General features: G+C 42.9%; 1 protein-coding gene across 11 annotated transcripts in view; it reads left to right on the top strand.

Annotated features, from left to right (window-relative positions):
• Window positions 1-25,870, top strand: part of ST3GAL6 (ST3 beta-galactoside alpha-2,3-sialyltransferase 6) — an 80,281-nt gene that overhangs the window by 38,512 nt on the left and 15,899 nt on the right. For 9 of the 11 annotated variants that reach the window (XR_014326245.1, XM_082840263.1, XM_082840260.1 and 6 more), the window contains 4 exons: window positions 3,557-3,656; window positions 8,160-8,237; window positions 13,819-13,922; window positions 15,326-15,389. Coding sequence is in view for 10 of the 11 variants with exons in the window: in XM_082840263.1 (XP_082696389.1) it covers window positions 3,557-3,656; window positions 8,160-8,237; window positions 13,819-13,922; window positions 15,326-15,389 (346 nt within the window). In the remaining variant the exon portion in view is untranslated. Of the gene's footprint in view, window positions 1-1,733; window positions 1,845-3,556; window positions 3,657-6,103; window positions 6,154-8,159; window positions 8,238-13,818; window positions 13,923-15,325; window positions 15,390-25,870 lie in introns of those variants that run through there. The other 2 variants (XM_082840266.1, XM_082840261.1) reach the window with 2 other exon arrangements.

The raw sequence follows: 25,870 nt of genomic DNA on the forward strand, positions 1-25,870 counted from the left end.
TTTGCGGTACGCGGGCCTCTCACTGTTGTGGCCTCTCCCGTTGCGGAGCCCAGGCTCCGGACGCGCAGGCCCAGCAGCCATGGCTCACGGGCCCAGCCGCTCCGCGGCATGTGGGATCCTCCGGGACCGGGGCACAGACCCGTGTCCCCTGCATCGGCAGGCGGACTCTCAACCACTGCGCCACCAGGGAAGCCCTCATTTTACTTTTTGAAGGAAAAAAATGTTTTCTCACACTTCTTTGTCTTCAGCTAAACCACAAACTGCTGAGGAAAAAAACAACATCTCGCTTACCCATACTTTCGTGCTCTGTAAAGTGATATATAAATTTCCCAAAGAATATGTTTTGAGGGACAGATAAGCAAATTGAACTGTAAATACTGAGTTCTTTCTCTAGGCTTTCATATGCTATCTTACCTTAGATGTAAATATGTTTTTAAAAAATTGCTGATACTGATAAGTGGCATCCTTGTTGGGTGTTTGCAAAACGGATGTTACTCTGGGTGGAGTTTTAAATATTTAATCTGAGGATTTAAGCAGATTGTTTGGTGACTGTTTTGGCCCATGGTTAAATGTCTTCCAGGACAGTCTTAAGCCTGGTATCAGTAATTTCTAAAACTTTCTCTGTCCAAGTCTAACTTGTGGATTCTAGAACTTCCAGAGTTTCTGAACACCCCTGATATCTGAGGCTGTCCAATGTACAACAGAAGAGGCTTAATTATAGTGTATTTTCAGTTGAGTCACAGTATAGAAAGAATTCCATTGTGTTCTTTGGAGTCTTTTATATTTATCCTACGTTCATGTTTGTGTGACACATGAATGAAAAAAACAAAAAACGTTGTGCAGAGGCCAGTTCAGTCAAAGGGCTGAATGAGCCAAGGACAGGCCACACCAGCTCCCTGTGTCCTGCCATCATGAATCGTGACTCGTGGCCTCTGGCCAAAGTGTTTAATATTAGCACTTCTCTCACACGTGAAGGGGAGGAAGCAGAGCTATTTGTTGAACATGTCATAGGGGCCGGGCTCTGGGCTAGCTATCTCGCTGCCTTTGTTTCCTCAATTAACCAGTTCAGTGATGTGTCCCACATGCCCCGTGCCTCACTGCCCTAGACTTTTACTCTGACCATCCCAAACCTTAATTCTCTCCATTACTTGGATTTTACCAATTATTTCTCAGGAAGCACGGAACCATATTTTTTCTTTTTTTCTTTTTTACCCACTAATGATCATGCAATTTATTTCTTGCTTTTTACCAAGAACTTAAGGTGATTTCTAAAATAATGCACAATACATCAAGACATACATTGCAGATGGGCAAGGAAGACAGAATAAGGTGGAAAGGGAAGCACAGGCCTGAGGTGATCTACGAGTCCTTTCCATGTTTACTCCCTTTGCCAGCAGAGGAAGTGGCCTTTCCGCCACAGCCCCACCCAGCTGACTCTTTCTGTCAGATCAGTAAGAATACTGCACAGGCTACCCTAAGGGCAGGCCAAGTTTCTCTTTGGTTTTCTCAAAACCCATGCATTTTATTGTATAGAAAAAAAAGCACAGCTGGCTTTAGCTTTAGAAAACAAACCACCATAAAATATACAAACTTATTCAGCACATAGTTTTGTGTCCTAGGTTATGCCAGACGCCCATCATTTTGGCCACTCTAACAGGCCAGAGAGGTTGGCTGTGTGCTCTCACTCCTGAACGTGTGAGAACAGTCAGGTTGGAAAAGGGGAGACTGATTTACCTAAGGCCTCCCTCCAAACCAGGAATTATGTGGAGCTGGGCCATGATTCCTGTCTTCTGATTTCTAACCAGTGTTGACTCTTCACGGGGATTATGTCTGCTAAATTAGAAGTATGTGTCAACTAAAATTTGCTCATTTAACACCTTCATTTGCTTGCTCTTGACAGTCTTCATTTCTAATTAATTTATAATAGTGGCACATGGGAGTGGTGGCTGCCTTAATTGCAGTGAGAAGCAACAGCTGACACCAAGGGAGGTGTGCTCAGCAATCTGCATGGGATAATCCCTACAGTTTAGGGTCAACTCCAAACAGCCCCACACCCTCATTAGCTCCAGAGGGTCTCAACCCTAATGGAGCCCAGAACGATTGTTACATTTGTTACAATGACCTCACATGATCCACAACAGCTTCATTTATGTTTAGTAGATTATACTTAAGAAGGCAATGGAGCTCTTTAAGAATCTAACCAATCAACTCTACTTCAATAAAATTAAAAAAAAAAAATTAGAATCGAACCAGACTCACACGTTCGACACTGCATTGCCCCAACTGAGGTTAATAGAGACGGACAGGAGTGAGCCGAGTGGTACATTCAAGTATCTGGATGGACCAGCAACTTGATAAGAGATGCAAAGAAATAGTATATCTGTTTAAGCAACATGCATTGAAATAGAAGATCTAGTATAGAAACATATATTAAATTTGTCTTTTGCATTTCATTACATGTAGAAGTGAGGACATACTCATTTCTGCCTTTGAAGCAGAAGTGGGAACTAAAAATGTTTTAGGCTATAAAAAATATATTTTGTAAAGGGTTTTTTTTTGTTTTTTGCATTTGTACTCTAGAGAGGATGGTGTCCAGGTTTGTGTCTATCTATAAATGTGCAGTGAACTATACTGTCCATTTAGTATAAAAACAAGCAAATAATTAGCTAAATTTACCTGTGCTGTGATATGCTGCATCTAAAAGTGTGTAAAAAGTGAGGATGTGGGAGGACTTCCCTGGTGGCACAGTGGTTAAGAATCCAGCTGCCAATGCAGGGGACATGGGTTTGAGCCCTGGTCCGGGAAGATCCCACATGTCACGGAGCAACTAAGCCTGTGCACGACAACTACTGAGCCTGTGCTCTAGAGCCCGTGAGACAACTACTGAGACCACGCACCACAACTACTGAAGCCTGCATGCCTAGAGCCCATGCTTGGCAACAAGAGAAGCCACTGCAGTGAGAAGCCCGCGCACTGCAGCTAGGGAAAGCCCGTGAGCAGCAATGAAGACCCAAAGCAGACAAAAATAAATTAATTAATTAGTTAATTAAAAAAAAAATTGAGGTTGTCGGAAATATTTTTTAGTAGCTTTCTTCCCCCAGTTTTTTAAAATGAGAAAATGACTTTTAGCATAAATAGCATTTAAAAGTCATTTCGAGCAATGACAAAACAAAATGTTTGTTTACATCTTAAGGCATATATTCATTTTCTCTTGAGATAGAGAAAATAGGTATTTTTTAATATTTCTGAAAAAAGTTTTGGATTTGAAATAGATGTGTAAAATTTTGTTCTGAATGAATTTTTTTCCTATCTAACATGGGAAAGTATTGGTCTAAACATGAATCATGTTGTGTTGATTAAAGAGGATGAGGAGAGACAGAAAAAATATTCACCTTCTGAAAATTTAGTAGGTGTTTCCAAAATAACAGGCTGATGTCAGTTTCTTATACTCTTCTCTCTATATGTTTATTCACTAATGCTTGTAGGTAAACCATTGTGTAAAATCACCTGTATAACGATCTTGTCTTTCCCTTGGCCTTCATCCCCTGTGTTTCAGGTGGGCCAGCCATGAGAGGGTACCTTGTGGCCATCTTCCTGAGTGCTGTCTTCCTCTATTATGTGCTGCATTGTATATTGTGGGGAACAAATGCCTATGGGTAAGTTTTATTTTTGCTGTTAAAAAATGACTACCAAACTGGTGTTTCACATAGACCTGCAAATGGTATTAGAGGGACCTATTAAAAAAAACAAAAAACAAACAAACAAAAAACAAACCCTGTAACACTTTGAACCTTTTCTAGCTTTTCCATTATAAATTGGAGTTTTACCATTCTAGTATCTTATACATTACACCTAACAGTTTAAATATTGATAAACAACAACATATTTTTGTTGACTTTTCAGTGAAGCAGTGGTGTTGACCGTCTTTGGGGCATCACATTCTTATTTATATAATTCATCTTTTTGAATTGATGGAGTAATTCTTAGACTCAGTGGCACTTGATTCTTAGAGTCTAAAATGCTTGGATAAGAGACTATTGATAACATGTAGACACTACATATGGTTCCTTTTGTTTAAAAATATTTGGTGAATAATGATGTATGTGCAATTTGAAATGACTTCGACTTGAAATGTCACATATAAAATTTGAAGAGGCACAGGTAGTTTTATTAAAGAGAAGACTTCTATAATAAGATTTTTATCATTTTTCCTTTTTTTTCTATTTTGAAAAGTACTTAGTTTGAATGAATTAATTGCAAATAAAAAATTAGCTACAGTTTATAGCCTGAATAGAAATGACTAGAATAAATACCACACAGGACTTGATTTCCTTGCATTCGTCGCAAAGCATGTGACAATCTAGAAAACTTCAAAATCAATTATATTTCTTTGAAAAAGGAGTAACAGCAGTTACTGATACATTACAACTCGTCAACTTATAATACAAGCTTCCTGACATGCATTTCCTGAGTGAACCCAAATGATCATTTTTTCAAACAAGGACATTTTGACAAGTTGAAGTAAAGTAAAATGGTTCATGGCTTCTAAGCAACAGGTTTTGCTTTTTAAAAACCAGAAGAAAATTCAGAACAGCATTGTAATAGGATAAATTAAAGCTATGCTACCACATACAAAATTTTGCTAGAGTCAATTGAGTATAACACAACTTTTCGAACCAAAGGAAAACAAATGAAGAGATTAAAAAAATGATTCTGTCTAATCTAAAATCTGATTTCTACAAGTGTCACGAAGGGTTTGAGGTAGCACAACTGTCTGTACTTTCCTTGTGGTGTGTTTTAAAAAAGGGGGTGGGGTAGGGGGAGGGGAGAGGAAATGTTTTCTTGCTTCTGAAAGCAAAGAACTTATTGGAATTAGAGAATAAACTGACCATGCAAGTATGTCCCTCCATTTGGCTATCACTGGTGCTCATCTGCCAGCCAAACATTTCCTTGCCTCCCACTGTGGCAACTGTCCTTTTAGGATTCAGGCCCACAGTTAAGGCTGGTCTGTTAGATTGACAGCAACAAAAAAAGAGCACTGTGGTCATTCAACCCTTTATACCTCCCTAAATTTCTTAACACCTGAATAAGTCCAAATACAGGATGGCTGATTAAGCATTTCTTTTTCTAAAAGCAAATCGAGTCACTCTCCTTTCTTGTTAATTTATGCTTTTTCTCATGAGGATGACTTTTTTCTAGAAAAGTGAACAGATGAACCACAGTTTATAGCTAAAAAATAAACCTGCCAAATGTTGCTGACACTAAAAACAGATTAGTTATCATGGGAGGAAAATTAGATAATCTAGATTAAATTGCCTACTCAAAGGTGCATATAAAATGTTTCGTAGCATTAAGTGTTTGTTATAGTACTACACTCGGGAGAAACATTAAGGAAAAAATCTTTCCTGATTATCTTCAATGTGGATAAAAACAAAACATCTCGTACATAATGGTAATTAATATGAATTTGTTTTTACAAAGTATTCTAATTTACCAAATTTCATATTTAGATGGGGGTGGGGAGAGAGGTTCTCTTGTCCCTCTTCCTAACTTTGCAAATCCTTGAGCTATGCTTTGCTAAACTACCATTCACACCAAGTGTGGGACCATCGTTACCGTGCTACTCTATCAAGAACATTCTAAGATATTTTCTATAATAAAGATAAATAGAGAAAAAGTTAATATACATGTTGCTGTATTCTACAATGTTTGCAGCAAACTGTAAACTAACATAGTTTGAACCAACAGTACCCTCAGTTATACAAAACAATTTTTCAACCCTGAGGATGGGTGATTCAAAAACACTAAAGGCATCAAATTAGACTATGTCTATTTCTCCTCAAAATATATTTTCAAAACTCAGAATTCAGAAGTCTGGTACTTTTGGAAATTCCTTTGCTTGAGTTTCCCAGATTTTTGCTCAGAAATTGCTACTATGTGTTATAAATGTTTTAAAAACTTCTTCATCTTAATGCAAATGACCAGAGCAGAAAAACTGACGCGGACAACGGGTTGGAAAACCCAAATCACTTAGCTTATAAATGTATAATGTAATCCTGGAGGACAACTGTTAGTCTAGAGGTATCCTTTTTCCTATTGTCAGTCCTTTGGTGAGGAATCAAGTTTTGATGACCTTTAAATCCTGAATGAGTGGTGAGTATAGGATGTCAAAATAAACCACATAAAAACTTCCTGTCTTAGACAAAAGTTCGGTACTTTTTGCCAGTGTTTGAATAGTAGATCCTAGATCATGTTTTTAGGTTTTGTTTTGTTTTGCTAGATTAAAAAAATGATGCTTCTGCATTTAACTTCATCACTGGTTGATTGTAATGCTCTTTATGGAAGGAAGTTAGGCAAATCATTGTAATGCTCTTTACGGTCACTGAAAAAACCCAATGCCATGTGGGTCGGTTTGGACACAAGTTTTGAGGTTTTGGACTTAAATAATGAGCCATAGATCTCAGGAGTCTGATTATATACCACATGAGGATCCTACTGCAGGCATCTCTCCCTCCATCTCTGCCACTTTTGTCTCTGTCCTGTACTTAGTAATGGAAGACAAGAACAGAAAAGAAAGCACGAAGTTTACTAGATAGCTAATTCCCTACAAATCCTATTCTTGGTCACAGGGGAAATGATAAAGAAGACAATGAAAAGGGTCCAAATTCAGCACATTTTTCTTGTCATCAGAATTTGAGGAACGTTCATGTCACTCCTAAGCTAACACATTACTGCAGACACAGAAAGTATCGTGAAATTACCTCGGATGCTGGTAATTACCTCGGAGCTGGAAATTACCTCGGAACTTGCTTCCTTAAAAACTGTTTAAGACAAGTAATTGTCTTTTTTTAAGAAAAAACACCCACAGTCTTCACAATATCCCCAAATAGTTTGTTTTCTGGTTTAATAACCTTAGAAACCAAGTAATACCTTATACTTTATTTTGTCCTCTGAGTATAATTTGGGTTTGTGGCCTGGTGTGCTGGCCCACCATATTTATGTGCCTTCCTCACATATAAATCAAGAGAGTTTTGCCATTTGGGGTATTTACAAAAGATGATTCTCTGCATCTGGCCTCAGAGTTCAGAAAGCTAGCAGTTTTAACTGTGGATTTTGTACCAAAAAAAGTTTAAAATTGAGTCAATCCATGAAGGGTTTAGGCTGTTTCTCTTTGAATCCTGTGATTGCAGAAGAAAATTGATTCGTTCTCTTTTTTAGATTAATTCGCCACACAACTGATGATCATTAATAGTTTTTTTTTTTTTTTTTTTTTTTTTTTTTGTGGTACGCGGGCCTCTCACTGTCGTGGCCCCTCCCGTTGCGGAGCACGGGCTCCGGACGCGCAGGCTCAGCGGCCATGGCTCACGGGCCCAGCCGCTCTGAGGCATGTGGGATCCTCCCAGACCGGGGCACGAACCCGTGTCCCCTGCATCGGCAGGCGGACTCTCAACCACTGCGCCACCAGGGAAACCCTTTAATAGTTTTTTATATTCGGCTGTTTGCTCTTTCCTGGCTGAGTCTGGGTCCTGCTGCCCCCTGTCCCCTTCATTTGTTTTCATTGTTGTGCTCTGTCTTGTATCACAATACCCTTTGAAATTGTGGAGACAAGTGCTCCATTCAGGGGACACACAAGCGCCTAACCTGTGCCAAGAATAGAGGGGAGTTAGATATGTGACTCTAAATGGTGGGATTTGGGGAGTCCCCGGGGCACGGGCAGGGGCTACGGAACCTGCTCGGGGCAGTGTCTCTGTGGCGTTTGCTGCCCATGGGTGTCCCCGCGTGTGGCACGGAGGACCTACATAGCCGTGTGCATTTTTCAGGCTTTTAGGAACTTCTAAACTGTGAGTCTGGTCTTGGCTTTCACAGTGTGATGGTCCCAGTTCTTCTCAAAGGGTCCTTTGAGTCACTGCTCTTTGACCCTTCTGGGTCACTCGTCCCCTCAGCCTTTTCCAGTCTCTCGCCTTGCATCCATGAATCCTCAAATGTGTCCAGGACTTAGGAGAAGCTTCTGTCATACGTCAGGGGCTGCGGTGAGCGTTTCTATTCCCTGCCTGAGAAGCCTCTCACTGGTGGCGCCGCGTGGGCTCCCAGGGCATTTTCTTCCCTTTGGGCCGTCTTCCTCGTTCTGGTTTCTGACTGACGCTATTTTTGTCTCATAGGGTGCCACCTGTGGAAATGAAGAAGAGAAATAAGATCCAGCCTTGTTTATCAAAGCCAGCTTTTGCCTCTCTCCTGAGGTAAAAATACAAAAGAAACCGTGGCACACAAAATGTTCAAAATGTGTTTGTAATCATTCTCCACACTTGTTTGCTTTTTTTTCATGCAAATCTTAGCAGTATAAGTACATAATTTGGTTATCCTACATTTAAGGAAGAGCTTGACTATCCTGTGTCTTTTTGTGCTTTTAGTCAGAACTCTGCATATATTTTAAGAAAAGGCATTGAAGAACTCAGTCAGACCAGTATTCTTTTCACACAGGTGAGATTAGAGAGGTCTGTTTGTGTTTGATCATAAAAGAGTGCACTGTCCTTTTAGGGTTTTCTTTCCCCACCCTTGTTCCCATGTTATTTTCCACCCTTGTTATTTTTATTTAACTTCTAGGTTAAAGTTTACAGTAGATATTTTCCTTTCACAGACTTTTAATGAACTACATAGAATGTAAATAATGATTGTTCATTATGGTTGTCAGGATTTGTAGAGAATTTACTCTTCCATCCATAAACATTCTTTTTCTTTGTCACCACTGCTTTGATAGAGTGCTGGTCAAAATGCTTCCAGATTAATAGAAATCAATGACAGTCGGGTCTGGGCATGTTGAAGTGTGTAAAACACGTACAAGCTTTTCAGCATTTTATCTTTTAAGGATCTAAAATTAACATTGTCTTTTCTTATTTTCTTTTATCGTATTACTGTATCTCTCCATGACTGGTTCTTAACCTTTTGGGGCTACAGGTCCCTTTAAAAATCAGCCAACCTTCTGGAAAACTTTAGATACATAAAATATTTTTACATCTGACTACAGGTGTGCCACGGCTGCTTGTAGTCAATCTGTGGGTGTGTGTCCAGTTAGGATCACTGCAAAACTAGAAGAGTGATGTTAAACTTTTTTTTTGTTTTAAACCATGACCCATAGTAAGAAATACATTTTGCTTTGGAACTTAGTATCCATACATATTTATAATAAAAAAAAGAAAGAATTTTTACCTTTCCTACTCCAGATACCCTGTATTCTGTTCTATTCACTTTTTAAAAATGAGCTCACCATGACTCGCAAAATTGACTTCATGAGCCACCCATGGGTTGCAGACTGCAGCTTCAAAGTGCTACTCTAGAATCAAAGTACTCTTCAGCTTTCAAGAGAAAAGGCATTTTCTTTCTGAGAAAACCCAAAGGGGTTAGAGTATTTATGAAAGATTGCTCAGCAGGTGTGTAAGTCTGCACATTTGTCACGTGAATAGTATTCCCTGGAGGCAGAGCTCCCTCCTTTGCAGTAGCCATCAGGAGAAGCTCTGCTGGGAAACCTGGCGGAGTTACCTGCAGTGCTATGAAGAGGACACGTTTCCTCAGCATTGAGCTTGGGTGTGGTTTCTTCTTTGTCAGGTATGGGTTAGTGACTCCAGATAATAGTTACTTCACTTTTTATAGCTTTGGTTTCTTTGTCTCGTCGACTGAAAAAAAAAAAAGCACAGCCTAAAAGTTGAGAATGTTTTATTTGGGGACCTTACTGAGGACTGTAGCCTGGGATGGCAGCCTCTCAGATAGCTCTGAGGAACAGTTCCAAAGAGGTAAGGGAGGAAATATTGGAGTTTTTGCTGAAAAAGACAGACATGTAGCCATGTTGCAGGAAGGGAGACCCCTTCCAGGGTCCTAGAGTGAGCTCTTGTGTAATACTCGGAAATGTATTGTCTGAGGAGACACACGTGCTGACAAAGCAAGAGACGTTATTGCGAAGGGGCGCCCGGGCGGCGAGCAACAGGGTAAGGGAACCCAGGAGGAAGGATTGCTCTGCCACGTGGCTCGCAGTCTCGGGTTTTATGGTAACGGGGTTAGTTTCCGGATTGTCTCTGGCCAGTCATTCGGATTCGGGGTCCTTTCTCGTGGTGCACGCATCACTCAGCCAGGATGGATTCCAGCGAGGAGGATTCTGGGAGGTTGGTAGGACACGTGGACTGGCGTCTCCTCTGTCTTTTTGACCTTTCCCGAATTCTTCCGGTTGGTGGTGCCTCATTAGTTCCGTGTTCCTTACCAGGACTTCCTGTCGTAAAATAACTCATGCAAATTGTTACTGTCTTTGCCTGGTCAGGGCAGGCGGTTTCAGTCAGTGTTTCCCTTAACAGTCAGGTATCAAAAGATGACTGCTAATCACAAAAAAGCAGACATCTCAAGTTAATGATTTTAGTGCTTCTCTATGAATAGGAAGATGCAGGAGTCTGGGCTTATTGAAATTATTCCTTTTGTTATGCACCTTAACTATCTAGGGGCAGCATCCTGTTTTTCTCCACCGTGTATGCCCCTCGGGGTGTACCATCTGGGGCGGCTGCAGTGGGCTGAAGGCTTGCTGGCCTCAACATCCTTTGTTTACTGGAATGGCAGGCCACATTTTTTTTTTTCCACAGTCTAAATTGGTTAGTAGAATTTACCTTCCTTTCCAGGCTTTTGTAGGAGTAACAACAGCAAAGATGATCATTATAATGTAATATAACATACTGTAACATAATACGATGTAATATATAATTATTACAGATAAGGCAGATACTTATTGAGCCCCTACTCTGTGTGAGACATGGAGTTATCGACTAAAAAAAAAACCACAACCTAAAAGTTGAGAATTATGTTTTATTTGGGATGTTACTGAGGACTTAAGCCTGGGATACAGCCTCTCAGATAGCTCTGAGGGACTGTTCCAAAGAGGGAGGAGCCAGGATTTGTAGGAGTTTTGGGGAACAAAAAAACAGGGAGTCGAACATCAAAAGATTACTGCTGGACTTCCCTGGTGGCGCAGTGGTTAAGAATCTGCCTGCCAATGCAGGGGACACGGGTTCAAGCCCTGGTCCAGGAAGATCCCACATGCCATGGAGCAACTAAGCCCGTGCACCACAACTACTGAGCCTGTGCGCCAGCGCCACAACCACTGAGCCTGCGCTCTAGAGCCCATGAGCCACAACTACTGAGCCTGTGCTCTAGAGCCCATGCTCTGCAACAAGAGAAGCCACTGCAATGAGAAGCCTGCAATGAAGAGTAGCCCCTGCTCACTGCAACTAGAGAAAGCCCATGTGCAGCAACGAAGACCCAACGCAGCCAAAAATAAATAAAATAAATAAATTTTAAAAGTAAGGATTACGGCTAATTAAAGAAAAAACAGACATCTCAAGATAATGAATTTACCCCTTTTCTATGTGTGGGAAGATGCAAGAAACTGTATTATTGGAATTATTCCTTTGATACGCACCTCAGCGATCTGGGGCCAGTATCCTGTTTTCCTTCCTCCTGAATTCCCCTCAGGGTGCACAGTTGGGGGGCGGCTGCAGTAGCCGAAGGCTTGATGGGCTTCAACATCCTTTGTTTACTGAAATGGCAGGCCACTGTTCTTTGCCACAGTGCTTAACAGTTATTTCATTTAGAAATAAAATGTAAGTCACCTAGTACAAGGTCTGACTGGCAGTAGACGTTAATCATCAGTTACCATCATTATCACTCCCACCAACTCTGAAGAATAGCATCCTTTATTGCTTTCACCTCAAGGTGCAAAGTCATCTGCGGTTTACTTTCCCAAGGAAGCCTGGGAAGATCTTGAATCTCCTCTCAATCTTAAGTCAGGTGACCTGACACTTCCTCTTCCCAGAGCAGATCCTAAGCTTGGGGATCAACCCTGATACAGATAATGACCTTTTGAAGTTGGCTGGACCCCTGAGGCTGCTAACACTTGTCACAACTGAATCTAGCACGCACACCCCTCTTGAGTAGGAAGGGCTAGTTTCTCACCTCTTTGCTTAGTCTGAATATGGTATAAGTTCTTAGCTCAGCTCTAAAGATCTTGAGCTCCTGTGACTTGCCAAGGTTGGTGGTTCCTGGGTAGCAAAGCCAGGATCAAGCTGAAGCTAATTTGTCCCTACTCTACTGCTGTTTATTTTCATTTTGTCATGCAGCCTCTGAAACCACAGGGGCGCTCTGATCTCCGCCTGCAATTTTTATACTAAGGAAGGACAAAACTGATAAGGCCGGAGAGAAGGGGCCATGTGTTGGGGATGGGATAAGGGTTAGCTTGACTTGCTCTGCAGTACCTAGTCCTGGTAGGCGGAAATGGCATTTTAATATGTGCTTTACCTCTTCCTTATCTCTCTCTCTCTTTTTTTTTTTTAAACCCCACATTTATATATTTATTTATTTGGCTGTGTTGGGTCTTCGTTTCTGTGCGAGGGCTTTCTCTAGTTGTGGCAAGCGGGGGCCACTCTTCATCGCGGTGCACGGACCTCTCACTATCGCGGCCTCTGTTGTTGCGGAGCACAGGCTCCAGACGCGCAGGCTGAGTAGTTGTGGCTCACGGGCCTAGTTGCTCCGCGGCATGTGGGATCTTCCCAGACCAGGGCTCGAACCGGTGTCGCCCGCATTAGCAGGAAGATTCTCAACCTCTGCGCCACCAGGGAAGCCCCCCCCCTTTTTTTTTTGATGTGGACGTTTTCAAAGACTTTATTGAATTTGTTACAACACTGCTTTTGTTTTATGTTTTGGGGTTTTGGCCCAGAGGCATGTGGGATCTTAGCTCCCTGACCAGGGATTGAACCCGCACCCCCTGCATTGGAAGGTGAAGTCTTAACCACTGGACCACAAGGGAAGTCCCTGTTCCTTCTCTTTAATTAAAAAAACTTATTTCTTTCTAATTCATAATGGTCCCATAAAGAATTAGTTTGGAGTTGAAATTCATTCAGTCATTTCTTTCTTTCTTTCTTTCTTTTTTTTTTGCGGTACGCGGGCCTCTCACTGTTGTGGCCTCTCCCGTTGCGGAGCACAGGCTCCGGACGCGCAGGCTCAGCGGCCATGGCTCACGGGCCCAGCCGCTCCATGGCATGTGGGATCTTCCCGGACCGGGGCACGAACCCGCGTCCCCTACATCGGCAGGCGGACTCTCAACCACTGCGCCACCAGGGAAGCCCGTTCAGTCATTTCTTAAATGTATGTTATCTGCCTGCTCTGTGCCAGGAGCTAAAAGTGAGGGAAAAAACAGAAAAAGCAGGCGCCTCATCAAACATTGTTGTCTGAGAGAGTACCCGAGTGGAGCAGGGGGGCAGGACAGGCAACAAGAAGACAAGTATCCGTAGTTCTTGTTCTTGAGTAAATTTTAATTTAATGACCTCAGGAAAGAGTTCAGTTCTAGCTACATCTAACTTTCAGTGTGTTTTTATTTTCACAGCTGACAACAGCTTTATGGTACGTTTTCTTTTGGGAGTGAATCAGCATCTGTACTTTTACTTTCCCTTATTTCTTCCTTTGTCTCTTCCCGTAGATGGCTGTCACTGGTGTTTGCTGGTTTTTAAATTTTGTGCCCCCCCGCCACTCCCCACCCAAAGCTGTTACGTAATTTTGGTTTCACTACTTGGAAGGCGTTTCCCTTCCGGGTGTGTAGTTCCAGTGCACATCCCATTCTAGGTAATATTTAAATAGTGTTTAAGATGATTTTTAAAGAATCTTAAAAATAATTATACATTCATGTATAGTTAATACAATAGGAATGACATACTACAGTTATTTACAGTTGTGATTTTAAAAACATGCAAATATTATACACATTTGGGAAAATCATTCTTTATCCTTTTCTTCCAGGTTTCATCAGTTTCACCCTTTTCTGTGTGCAGCTGATTTTAAAAATACTGCTTCCTTCTATGGTAGCGATAAGTTTGATTTGCCCTATGGGATAAGAACATCAGGTCAGTAATATTATTCTTACCCTGCTCTATTAATATGAGTGGTGTTTGATGTGAATCACATGTTTATATAATTTTAAGGCCTTTTAATCTTTCTGTTTCATAATGATTCCTAAGGATATGATCTGGGAATTGGGTGAAAGGAATTAAATTTTAATACATAAATCTCCATTCATTTTGAGTCAGTGTGGAATAAAAGAATGAAAAAAGGTAGACTTTTTGTTTTTGAGAAACTGCTTTTCACTTTTGTTTTGCCACCATATTACTCATGAGTTCCAATGCCTTACTTTATTCCAATTCAGAATTAGCAAGACAACCCTATGGGTTAACTTCCTCCCTATTTCCCATTTCACCTCTTTACCTATGAGTTTTATTTTATGTCATCACATTCTAGGTCCTTGGTCAATCTTTTTTTGTTTGTTTGTTTGTTTTGTTTTGTTTTTTGCAGTACGCGGGCCTCTCACTGTTGTGGCCTCTCCCGTTGCGGAGCACAAGCTCCAGACGCGCAGGCTCAGAGGCCATGGCTCACGGGCCCAGCCGCTCCGCGGCATGCGGGATCTTCCCGGACCGGGGCATGAACCCGTGTCCCCTGCATCGGCAGGCGGACTCTCAACCACTGCGCCACCAGGGAAGCCCCGGTCAATCTTTTAATTTAATCAGAGGATATTTTATTTTTGCTAAATTTAGAGAGAATTACTCCATTTACCAATGATGAAACGATTTTCCCTCTGCTTGTTGACAACCGCTTTGCCTTGCACGATTGTATATTCTAGGTTTTGAGAGACCCTGAAAGCCTAGGAGGTGACAAGCCTATAGTTTCCTGAGTTAGACTTTTCTTATTCAGCTGATCCTGTGTGTGTGTGTGTGTGTCTGTGTGTGTGTGTCTGTGTGTTTAAAATACATTGCAGAGAGTTTGATAATCTAATAGGTTTAAAGTTGCAGAATATTGATTTCTATACTTATTTCTATATTTATTAATTTTATTATTAATAAAATGAACAATTATTAAATTTTATTTTTTATTATTAATAATAATATTAATTATTAATAATGTTAATAATTATAGTTTAATTATTATTAATAAAATTATTTTGACTATTAATATTGTTATTAATATGATTAATTAACCTGATAGGATTAATTTTTGCTTATGATTGTTTTTAGATTAAGCATCTTATTTTTCTGGGGTTTTTGGAGACTGTCCTTAGAGCATTTACCATTTTGAGTGCGCCTGTTAAGCAGTGCTGGCTAATTGCAGTTGTAACATGAATTTTCACCACAGAATAAATCACAGGTGGCCATGCCAGTTTAAAGTGGGTTTTGGGGAGGGCAGTGGATAAGGTGGTTTACTGTGTACCTAAGAAGTCATGATTGCTGTTATTCCTAATACTCCATTTGTTTTCTAGCCGAATACTTTCGACTTGCTCTTTCAAAACTGCAGAGTTGTGATCTCTTTGATGAGTTTGACAAGTGAGTTTGTTTTCTTGCTTCTGTTTTACTTTTAGTTTTAGCTAAGTTGATTCAAAACATGTACCCCAGTGTAAAATAGATTCACTCAGGAAGATTCCATATCTTTTGTGCATAAATAAAATGCCTAGGAGTTATTTCTATGACACTTGAAGTAAACAGACTACAAATATAGTTTAGAAGTTGCATAATTGGTTGGCTCAAAAGATTGCAGGCAGTCTTGATGGTGTGCCATGCTAGTCCCAAGTCAGGACATTTTTAACCCACGTTCATCTTTTCTAAGTTGTTGTTACTGAAGAATTAATTCACACTCCCTGTTAATCAGCTCACAGCCTCCTTCCATGGCATGGTTCCCATACCTTCCCATACATCTTCTAAACCGCTCCCTCGTGAGGATCTTTTCTGTTTCACTTGAATATTGGATTTCAGAAGCAGCTCTCTTCCTTTTATTCAGAATTACATTTGAGGGAAGTGAACAGCTTGTTTAGATACACATTTTCTTACTACAACAGGCAGTTTAGTTTTTAGAAAAGTTTGGTGTCCATTTAACCCCTTAGGAATTGAGTTGCCAAAGACTTCTTAGCAAGTCAACTTATTTTACAGAGGTGGACTTATTTCACAAAGTTTTAAGCTGTACTTTAGAATTTGGCCAGTTGTCCAGTGGGATGAGAAGGGTGATCTGCAGCTGTGAGGCCTCCATTAAAAAGGAAAACGGCAGAATTCCCCCTCTTATCCAAGAGAATAAAGGTGCTTTTTGGTGGGTGCAGAAATGGGGGCAGTAGACGGAGGTGTGAAAATGGAGATAGTTTACAGAACAGAGCTGGAGGAGCAGTGCTAGATTTTGTCTGAATTTACCTAAGTTTTCTCTGTCAGGGGCCCAGATTATTGAGGTGTAGATTATGTAATAATGTTGGTTCATTTCAGTTTGTACTTTTTATAATTTAAAACTATGCCATCAACCTAATCGATTTCAATTTTTGATTGCATATCCACAGCAACCATATATATTCTTTTCTAACCAAAATTTATACAGCTCTCATCTGTAGGATATTGCTTTATGCAGACCTTTGGCATGTGTGCTTTTTATCAATTCTAACTTTTTTTTTTTTTTTTTGCGGTACGCGGGCCTCTCACTGTTGTGGCCTCTCCCGTTGCGGAGCACAGGCTCCGGACGCGCAGGCTCAGCGGCCATGGCTCACGGGCCTAGCCGCTCCACAGCATGTGGGATCTTCCCGGACCGGGGCACGAACCTGCGTCCCCTGCATCGGCAGGCAGATTCTCAACCACTGCGCCACCAGGGAAGCCCTCTCTCTAACTTTTTACTACCACCCTGCAAAGTATGGTCCATGATCTCCATTTTTTAAACTGAGAAACTGAGGCCAGGCAAACATATATAGTTTGTTAGAACTGGTAAATGTCAGAGCCAGGATGTGAACCTGGGTGGGTCCATCCAGGGCTGGATGTTTGACTTCACAGTGATAATGGTTATACCTTAAGTAATTGTAGCAGGTATCTGCAAAGCTTTGAAAAAAATCCTTGGCCCTGTAAACGTGAGATACTGTCAGGATTCTTGATGGGACGTGACTGGAACTTTTGTTCTTGCCTGTTTTGTTTTGCTTTTTTAAAAATTTTTATTTATTTATTTATTTATGGCTGCGTTGGGTCTTCATTGCTGCACGTGGGCTTTCTCTAGTTGCAGCGAGCGGGGGCTACTCTTCGTTGCGGCGTGCAGGCTTCTCATCGCGGTGGCTTCTCTTGTTGCGGAGCACGGGCTCTAGGCGCGCAGGCTTCCGTCATTGCCTGCTTTTTATTTTAGAATTAGCCGTGCTTTATTTAGTTGCTTTCAGAGCCTCTTCCTGCACAGGTATTCATCATCTGTATGTGCCTCAGCCACGCTACCTCCTCTCTTCTTGCTGACTTGGTCTGGCTGCTCCCCACCCTTTCCTCCTGCCCCCCACTCCCACCATCAACCCACGTCGGGTTCTCAGCATCACTAGCATTGGGAGGGAGGTGGGTGTGGGTGGTGAGGAAGCACTGAACATCATGCTGATTGCACAAAGGTTCCTGAGTCTGAAGTTGTTAAGAGATGGAAGTACCATCAATGTACAAGCAGAAACTGTGCAGGTATACAGTGAATGGAGACTGTCCCTGTAGGATCCTCCCAGAGTACAGTGATGCAGTAGACACTCAGCATTGCTGAATTGCTTGTGTGATGCGTGCAGACTATGCTCCCTAGAGACTTCAGAAAGAGTGTTTTGAAAGTGGATAAGAATATACTTGTGACAATATTATCTTCATTTAGATATTAACTTTTAGGAGGAGTTCACGTGTAATAATAAATTTTACCTACATTTTAAGTAAGTCATTCTACATTTGTCTGAAACCCACGGTACGATCCAAAGATCATAACAGGCCAGCCCATGCCTGAGCAATAAATATATTTTAAGTAAACCCCAGAAAGGCAGAATACACTAACCTGCCTATCGCTGCCTCGGAGTCAACTCAGTCTACCCCCCAAATAACCTTATACATTTCCCATTTCTCCTCTCTGCCTGGGGAAATGCCGTAGAAGAAAGAGGTGTGAGAACAGTCTGTCCTTCTCTGGCAGAGGACCTGGACCGCCCTTAGTCGGGGAGTCCTCCCTGAGCCCTCACTGTGGATCCGGGAGCTGTGGCCCTCGTGTACCAGGAGGAAGCCTTTCTGGCCGAGGCTTGCTCACTCTCTGTAGGGGTCTGTAGGTCAGAGAGGAGGGGCTCAGGTGGAGAGAGGTGAGAACCTCCTTTTCAAGTCCCTTCCCCCTTTGGCTGTTCTCTTTGTCCCTCCCACAAAGGTTCAGACATTTTTTTGTTGTTTCAAATCTGAATCCTTTACTTATTTAGCATGCATGATGCCCTTGGTTGGGATAGATTTTACTGTGAATGGGAAAACTCCAAATATTGGTTGCATTTGCAAGATACAACTTTTCCTCTTTCTTACAATTGTCATGTAAATGAAGCCTGCGGTTAAGCAATCTCAGGCCAGCTTAGCAGCTGTTAATCATCAGAGACCAAGGCTTCTCTATTGTGACTCTGTTATTCTTCCTTATGGTCCAATCTGATGGCTGGACTTCACCAGTCATATGTACATTCTGGCCAGCAGGGAGGATGAAGGGGGAAGGGCATGCCCCCAGCCATTAAGACTTGCCTCCTTCTTTAAGGATATTTCCCAGAAATTACATATAACACTTTATTACAGCCAGTGATGTGCTGGAGCCTGTTGGTACCAACTTGTGAGAGCTGCCGCTCTTCCCAAGTCCGTGTTGAGTGCCATCCAGGTAGAAGCTTGAAATTAGCCGTGGTGGGAATATATTTATACCATGGAAATTGGCAAACACTGCAAACTAGGGCTTCCCCATCCCTCCCCTCTCTCCCAAAGAGGACTGATTGTTAAAAATTTTCTAGCAACCACCAATTCTATCCCATTGGCTAGGGGTATAATCACAAGGCCTTTCTGGAAGGTGGACTGGAAAATGTAGCCTCTATTCCATGTGGCTGTGCACCCACCTTAGAGAGAGAGAGAGAGAGAGAGAGAGAGATAGAGTCCTATTTTAAGAGACAAATGAAACAGTTATTGAGGGGCAAGCAGCAGCCTTTGCCAGTGTTGTCCACCATTTCCTGTTTCTGTGCCTGGAAATACTCAAGATGCTAAAGTCAGTTACGTAACACTATACCAACCTAGCTTGGTGCTAGAAGCAGCCAACTGTGGTTTCTCTCTTGAAGATGAAAGCTGTGGAACCATATTGGGGTTGCAGATCGTTTTGAAGCGGGGTTTCTTATGAGGTCTTCTTTATGCCACCTGTGTAGGTAATGTGAGTAAAGTAACTCAGTGAGGCAGGGAGAGCCTTTTTCTACAGTCACTACCATGCAGAACTTGGGCCAGAGATAAAGAGGGAAGGGAACAGGAGTGTGCGTGTCTGGCCGGAACTCTGTGTGGCAGAGCCCAGGAATTCTAAGAATTCCATGCTGCTTCTTTGCTCTACCTCCCCTCTTCCCTCTATCCTGCCCCCACCCCCCAAATCTGTTCTTTTTCAAAGTTTTTGGTCACTTAGTAATAATCGTAATAATTTGCCTCCCTTCTTGTAATCACATCTGTTAGAAAAAGTATTTTCATTATAGAAAGTTGCCTTTCGCCCTAATTTTGTGATAGGAGTTCTCAATTTTCCCTGTGAAAAGATGAGAACACGTGATAGGCCATTTACATACCCCATTGTATTTTATTATGTTATTTATCTTTTTGGTATGTAGTTTTAATAGAGGGTTAATCTTGGGCTTTTTCTTTTATATTCTTTCTGAGTTTCTCTCCTGACCAATGGTACAGCAGGTTGGGATGGGGTGAATATTGAGGCTGCTAAACTGTTCCCTAAAGAATCCCAGTTACCTCACCTCACCTGTTCCTGCTCAGTTGTGTGGACTGAGGGCCAGACCCAAAAGCACAGTAAAGTCACAGAGAGGGTCAGAGGCAGGAAGGATGGAGATTGTTAGTCCAATCCCCTCATTTTAAAGATGAGAGGACTGAGGTCCATAGAGGTTAAGAGGTCTCCAGACTTCCACTCTTCTCCAGTTACTCCCTTTGCATTTAACCAGCAGCGCAAAGACAGAAGACTCCACAATTAAATGTCTTAGACTGAGTGTCATCTGAAGAGGTAAGGGGAAGAGAATTCCGGAACTGTGAATTCTTTTGGGTATATTCTTTAGGATTTCCAGGGCTATAAATCGCCCACCCACCCCCATTATGTAATGTGGCTTCTGCCTTCATCCTTAACCTCAAACCATTTTTAATACTTTTACAGGGCTAAACTAAAACATCTCCAGGGTACATGTGTAAATTCACCAAAACAGATGTACGTTAAATAGGGTTTTTCGTCTGTTTTTTGTGGGTTTTTTTTTTTGCCTCTTAAAGATAAATGATCTGGATAGAATCTCCTCTGGATAGATACCGGCAAATTACAGAGAAGTCCAACTGGCATATTTACTACGCATGATCATCAGGATGAGAGTTGAGAAAAGGAAATTTTTTCAGTACTAAGCCAGAGGATCCTAAGTATGGGAAAAAGAAAAAGTCTCAAAGAAATGTTGACAAATCATTTTTTTTCTTGTTAGGGTGAAATTCACACCACATAAAATGAACCGTTTGAAAGAGAACAATTCAGTGGCACTTAGCACATTCACAGTATTGTGCAACCACCACCTCTAGCTAGTTCCAAAAAGACAAACCATTTAAAAACAATGATTAATCTTTTCGTGTTTTCTTTTCCATGTTCCTCCTTTTATGGGAACGCTCAAACTAGCTGTCTGACCAGAACTTCGGCAGCAGGGGAGCGACGCTAAGGGTAGAAAAGGATAGCTTAGAAAAGTTTGTTTTTATTCTTTTGTCGGGGAGAGGGGAGGGCAGGTGGTGGGCATGGGCCATCTGAAATAGAGGGGCGGTACTGGTGAAAAGTTGCTAGAGTCAGCAGGTCAGGCGTAACTGCTCTGGGACCTTGGGCAAGTTTCGGAGTTTCTGAACCTTGGTTTTACAAAAGAGGAGGTGGATCTGTATATGCACATTATACCAATGTCAGCTTTACTAGTTAATAAAGTTAAGTTAATAAATTAAGTCAGTGTAATCACTGGAAGAAACTGGGTGAAGGTTACACAGGACTTCTCAGTACTATTTTTGCAACTTCCCGTGAATCTAGAATTATTTCAAAATAGAAAGCTTAAATCGAAAACATGGGCTTCCCTGGTGGCGCAGTGGTTGAGAGTCTGTCCGCCTGCCAATGCAGGGGACACGGGTTCGTGCCCCAGTCCGGGAAGATCCCACATGCCACGGAGCGGCTGGGCCCGTGAGCCATGCCTGCTGAGCCTGCGCGTCTGGAGCCTGTGCTCTGCAACGGGAGAGGCCACAACAGCGAGAGGCCCGTGTACCGCAAAAAAAAAAAAAAAACAAAAAAAACAAAAAAACGAAAACATATGACCACGTGAAACTTGTGCACGAATGTTCATAGCAGCATCATTCATAATAGCCCCAGAGTGGAAACAACCAAATGTCCAGCAACTGCTCAATGGATAAATTAAATGCATATCCATACAATGGAATGTAATTCAGCCGTACAAAGCAACGCAGTACTGATTCCTGCTGGGGCATGAGTGAATCTTGAAAACATTTTTTTTTTTTTTTTGCGGTATGCGGGCCTCTCACTGTTGTGGCCTCTCCCGTTGCGGAGCGCAGGCTCAGCGGCCATGGCTCACGGGCCCAGCCGCTCCGCGGCATGCGGGATCCTCCCGGACCGGGGCATGAACCCGTGTCCCCTGCATCGGCAGGCGGACTCGCAACCACCGCGCCACCAGGGAAGCCCTTGAAAACATTTTGCTCAGTGAAAGCAGTCAGTCACAGATTACATATTGTATGACTCCATTTATATGAAATGGCCAGGATAGACAAATCTATAGACATAGAAAGTGGATTAGTTGTGCCACAGACAGGGGTTGGGATGGGGGTGGAAATGGAGAGTGACTGCCCCTGGCTGTGGGGTGTCGTCGTCGGGTGATGAAAACGTTCTGGATTGGATAATGGTGGTTGTGGCGCAGCTTTGCGAATATGCTAAAACCTGCTGAATTTTATTATTTAAATGGATGAATTTTAGGGTGTGTGAATTATATTTCAATTTCAAAAAACGCTTTCATAAAGGAGGGGGGATGGTTGAGGTACCCTCTAGATTCCTTTCTAGCCACTTTGTTCGGAGGGCACCATGATGCCACACCTGGAACAAACGGTTTGGAGTGACACACCTCTAGTTCTCTTGCCATCGTTTCCCTACGCGGTCGCTCTTGATTTCTCAGGACTCGGTTCCTTGTTAATCTCCAAAGCACAGCTCACACAACTGTGGCCATGCTTTTTTATAAACTTCACTAGTGATCGAGGATATTTTACGGGAATTGCATCACAAAGAATACCTACACTGTGCCCATGTTGTGAGAGCCTGACCCTTCCTGGCTGTGTGTGGAGCTCTGTAGCACCAGCTTGCACACTGGTCCTGGAGACTGCTGCTTTCTCCTCAGTGGGAGCACATCCTCCCACAGCCGGAGCAGCGAAATCCTGGGTCACAAAGTCTCTGCTCTCGCTTAAAATACAGGAACCAGCTTTCCTCCCGCAGCCATCGCCATCGCGTTCCGCAAGCACGCCAGATTCTGTGAAGAGTGCTTGAGTCCTGCAGAGGTGGTTATAGAGTAACTAAGCCTAAATATCTTACTTAACGGAAGCACCTGTGTTAAGTCAGTTGCTTGCTAAGTGGATGGGGATTTGCGAAGGCTGCCTCGTTGCTCACCCAGGCAGAATCCATTATGTCAGCAGTGGCCGAGCCAGGTTACATCGGCAACCAGCCAGGGTGGGAGCATGGTCTTTGACAACTTAAGGCGTCAGCAGTGTATTTATTAAAAGGAGCCCAAGCTCTGTAAGGGATATCAGTGTCTGCATCACTGCTCTGGCCATCCTCCTGCTTTGCAGTTTCTTTACATGGCAGCATTTTCAGCCAGAAGGAGGACTTGAGGGTGAGGGGAGGTTGTGATTCTGCATCAACAAAGTAGTCATTTGTGGCAGAGAGGAACACATACGTGTTCTGTAGCAACTGCTGTGGTCAGACGTTGGATAGGGAGAGATACAGAAACCATGGTACACATGCCGGAGGAACTGACAGATGGCTCTGTGCGACATAGGTTAACAACATTTGAGACCTCAGTGATTCCCTTACTTCGTAAAAGGGCATGCTGAGATCCAAGAGGTTAGGTCATGAGGCCAGGCTCCCAGAGGTGCTGAGTAGGGGAGCCACAGCTAGCAGTGAGATCTCCACCCCACTCCAATGCACAGGGTTTTAGGATCTCTGGGCTGCAAGGAGCACTATTGCTAACTAAGCGTGATTTGAACTAAGTGGATGGTTATTATCTCCCATATCACATAGATGTGTGGATTCAGATGTATAGAATCAGGTTCGTGGATCTAGCTCACAGGGCAGGCCACGTATGGCTGCACAGACTGGATTGCACAAACCGCGGGAGTGCCGACGTACTGGGTACCACCTGCACGTCTGTATGGATTGGCTCCAGTTATGGGATTGAATTAGTGGCTCAGGAATGTCGGGGCAGCTTCATCGCGGCTCTCTCTGGCTTTCCCTCTTAGGTGCAAGATGACTACAGCCGCCCTAACCTTGTTATCGCATGTCAGTATCCAAGCAGAAAGGATGGGTAGATAAAATCAGTGTTCTGCTCAAACCATTCTCTTCCTGGGGGTAAAATCTTTTCCAGGGCATTTAACAGACTTCCCTAATATCTTATTGCCCAGGGATGGTTCACGTGACCACATCTAAACCAACCATTGGCACAGGAATATACTCACCACTGTTAGGCTTGTGAAAGCAGGGCTCTGCCAGCAAAGGTACAAGGGGTAATGGGTGTTGGGAATATGACCAGTGGGATCTGCCAGAGATTGCTACATTGAAGATGGAGTGATACGTTTTAATGTATACACTATGCTGCTGAAAGGAGTCATACAGTATTTAGAAAAGAAGACAGATCACAGATCACTGAAGTGGGCAGTTCACGTTTACTTTCTCTGTATTGATGGTGTTGATGTTTCACTCTGCACAGGCTAGTAACTCTTCTGGATCTGCCTGACTTGACGAGAAACATGGCTTTCACCTAGGGGAAGTGTAACCTCTTGCCATCACTATTTCAGCAGCTTTCCAGATTTTCCATTAACAGGTTCAGGCACTCTGGAATGATCTTGTTTTCTGGGTGAGCAATTTGAGGCACATGGATTTCCCTCCGTGTTTCCAGAGTGGAGGAAGGAAGAACGGCTACCTGTTTCTCCAGCTACAAAGTCACACTTAAGGTGACAACCAAATCAGTTTCTAAAATGCACAACCTGTGAATCAGGAAGTTTTAGATTGGAGGAGGCAGAAATATAAATATATTTATAAATAAGATATAAATACATATAAAATTTTAGATTAGAGGATGCAGAAATATAATATTCTTGCCCATTAGGGATTCACAATTCACTGCAGCTGATTGTGAATGAAAGTTGTGTTCATTAAATATCTTGAAGTTATACAGTCACCCAAAGGACACTGGGAGTTATTGATTCACACTAAGGAAACAGGGGAAGCCAGGAGCCCAGGCCAGGTGGATGAAGCCAAGGAGAGGATGAATCACTCCTTTGGTAATAGGGGGGTACCTGCTGTGGAGGGAGGGAAGCAGTGAATTACAAGGTATGTGGTTCAGACCGTGGATCTGTTCCATTTCACATTTTCCAGCATCACGGGGGCACTGTGAATACCAGCTGCAGAGAAGATGTTATTGCCTAAGAGTAGTCTTAGGCACACCCCTTGAGGAGTTTCTAGTGTCACGTATGATATTCAGAAAAATGTGTGGATCTTTGCAATATCCTTGCCAAGAGGAAAAGTAAAATTTCCTTGACGAGATTTCCTTTTAAAGACATCAGCACACTTTTCCTGTGGTGAAGGGCCCTCCCGTTTCCACCTGCCCCCTACAAAGCTGACAGAGAAAAAAACAGAAAGGGAAATTTTAAAAATGCGGTGACCATGGAACTGTAAAGCGTCTTTGGAACTGGAGTTCTCTTGGGTGAGGCAGTGTCCATGTGATTTCTTTTCATTTCTCCCAAGCGGGCGGAGACTGAGTAGAAGGAATGACCCTCTCTCTGTAACCAATCCTTGGGGCTCCTGTGAAACAGATCTGCTTGCACCCTTAACTCCCCCTTTTCTTTTGGCTGGAAGGCTTGTTAGGGTTTGTGAGGGGAGGTTCAGGACCTTGAGTTTGAGAGGGGACCAGGGATGTGACCTGAGTATGACAGACGGTACCTTCTTGTATTGCGATGACCTTTCGGCCACATGTGATCTGGGGCTTGATTATCAACTGTAATCCCGCCCGATACAGATAACACTGAGGGAAACTTCTGGCTGAGTGTTGATGCCACTGGCTGTGTCTGGGACTGAGCTGAGTTCCCTCTTTCTGGACTCAACTGCAGAGATTAGGCCTGTGGGGCAGGAGTCCTTTGTTGAGGTTCCAAGATAAGAACTCTGGGGACACACAGTGGTGGCCTGTGCTCCTGGCCCCGCCCCGGCATGTTCGGTGGTATTGGAGTCAGGCAAGCCTGGTTCAGGCTGGGGACCCCAGTCCAGGATGGTTGCTGGGAGGGGAGTGGCCTCCAGCCTTCTTTGAAGGGAGAGGGTTAGTCTACATGCCATAAATTATAGATATTCCTCCTTCACCTCCACACAGGGGACCTCCCAGGAACAGAGCTGTTATTTCCATCCTGTCCCTTCCTAGCCACTCCCTCCCTGGTGCCCAGCCTCACTTAGCGTCCTGGCAGGGAGACGGGGCAGCACCTGGAGGTTCAGCCTCTGATTTTGCATTAACCTGGCTGTGAGGTCATGGAAGGAGGAACCACAC

The sequence above is a fragment of the Leucopleurus acutus genome, assembly GCF_964270905.1.
Source record: "Leucopleurus acutus genome assembly, chromosome: 5".
NCBI lineage: Eukaryota > Metazoa > Chordata > Mammalia > Artiodactyla > Delphinidae > Leucopleurus > Leucopleurus acutus.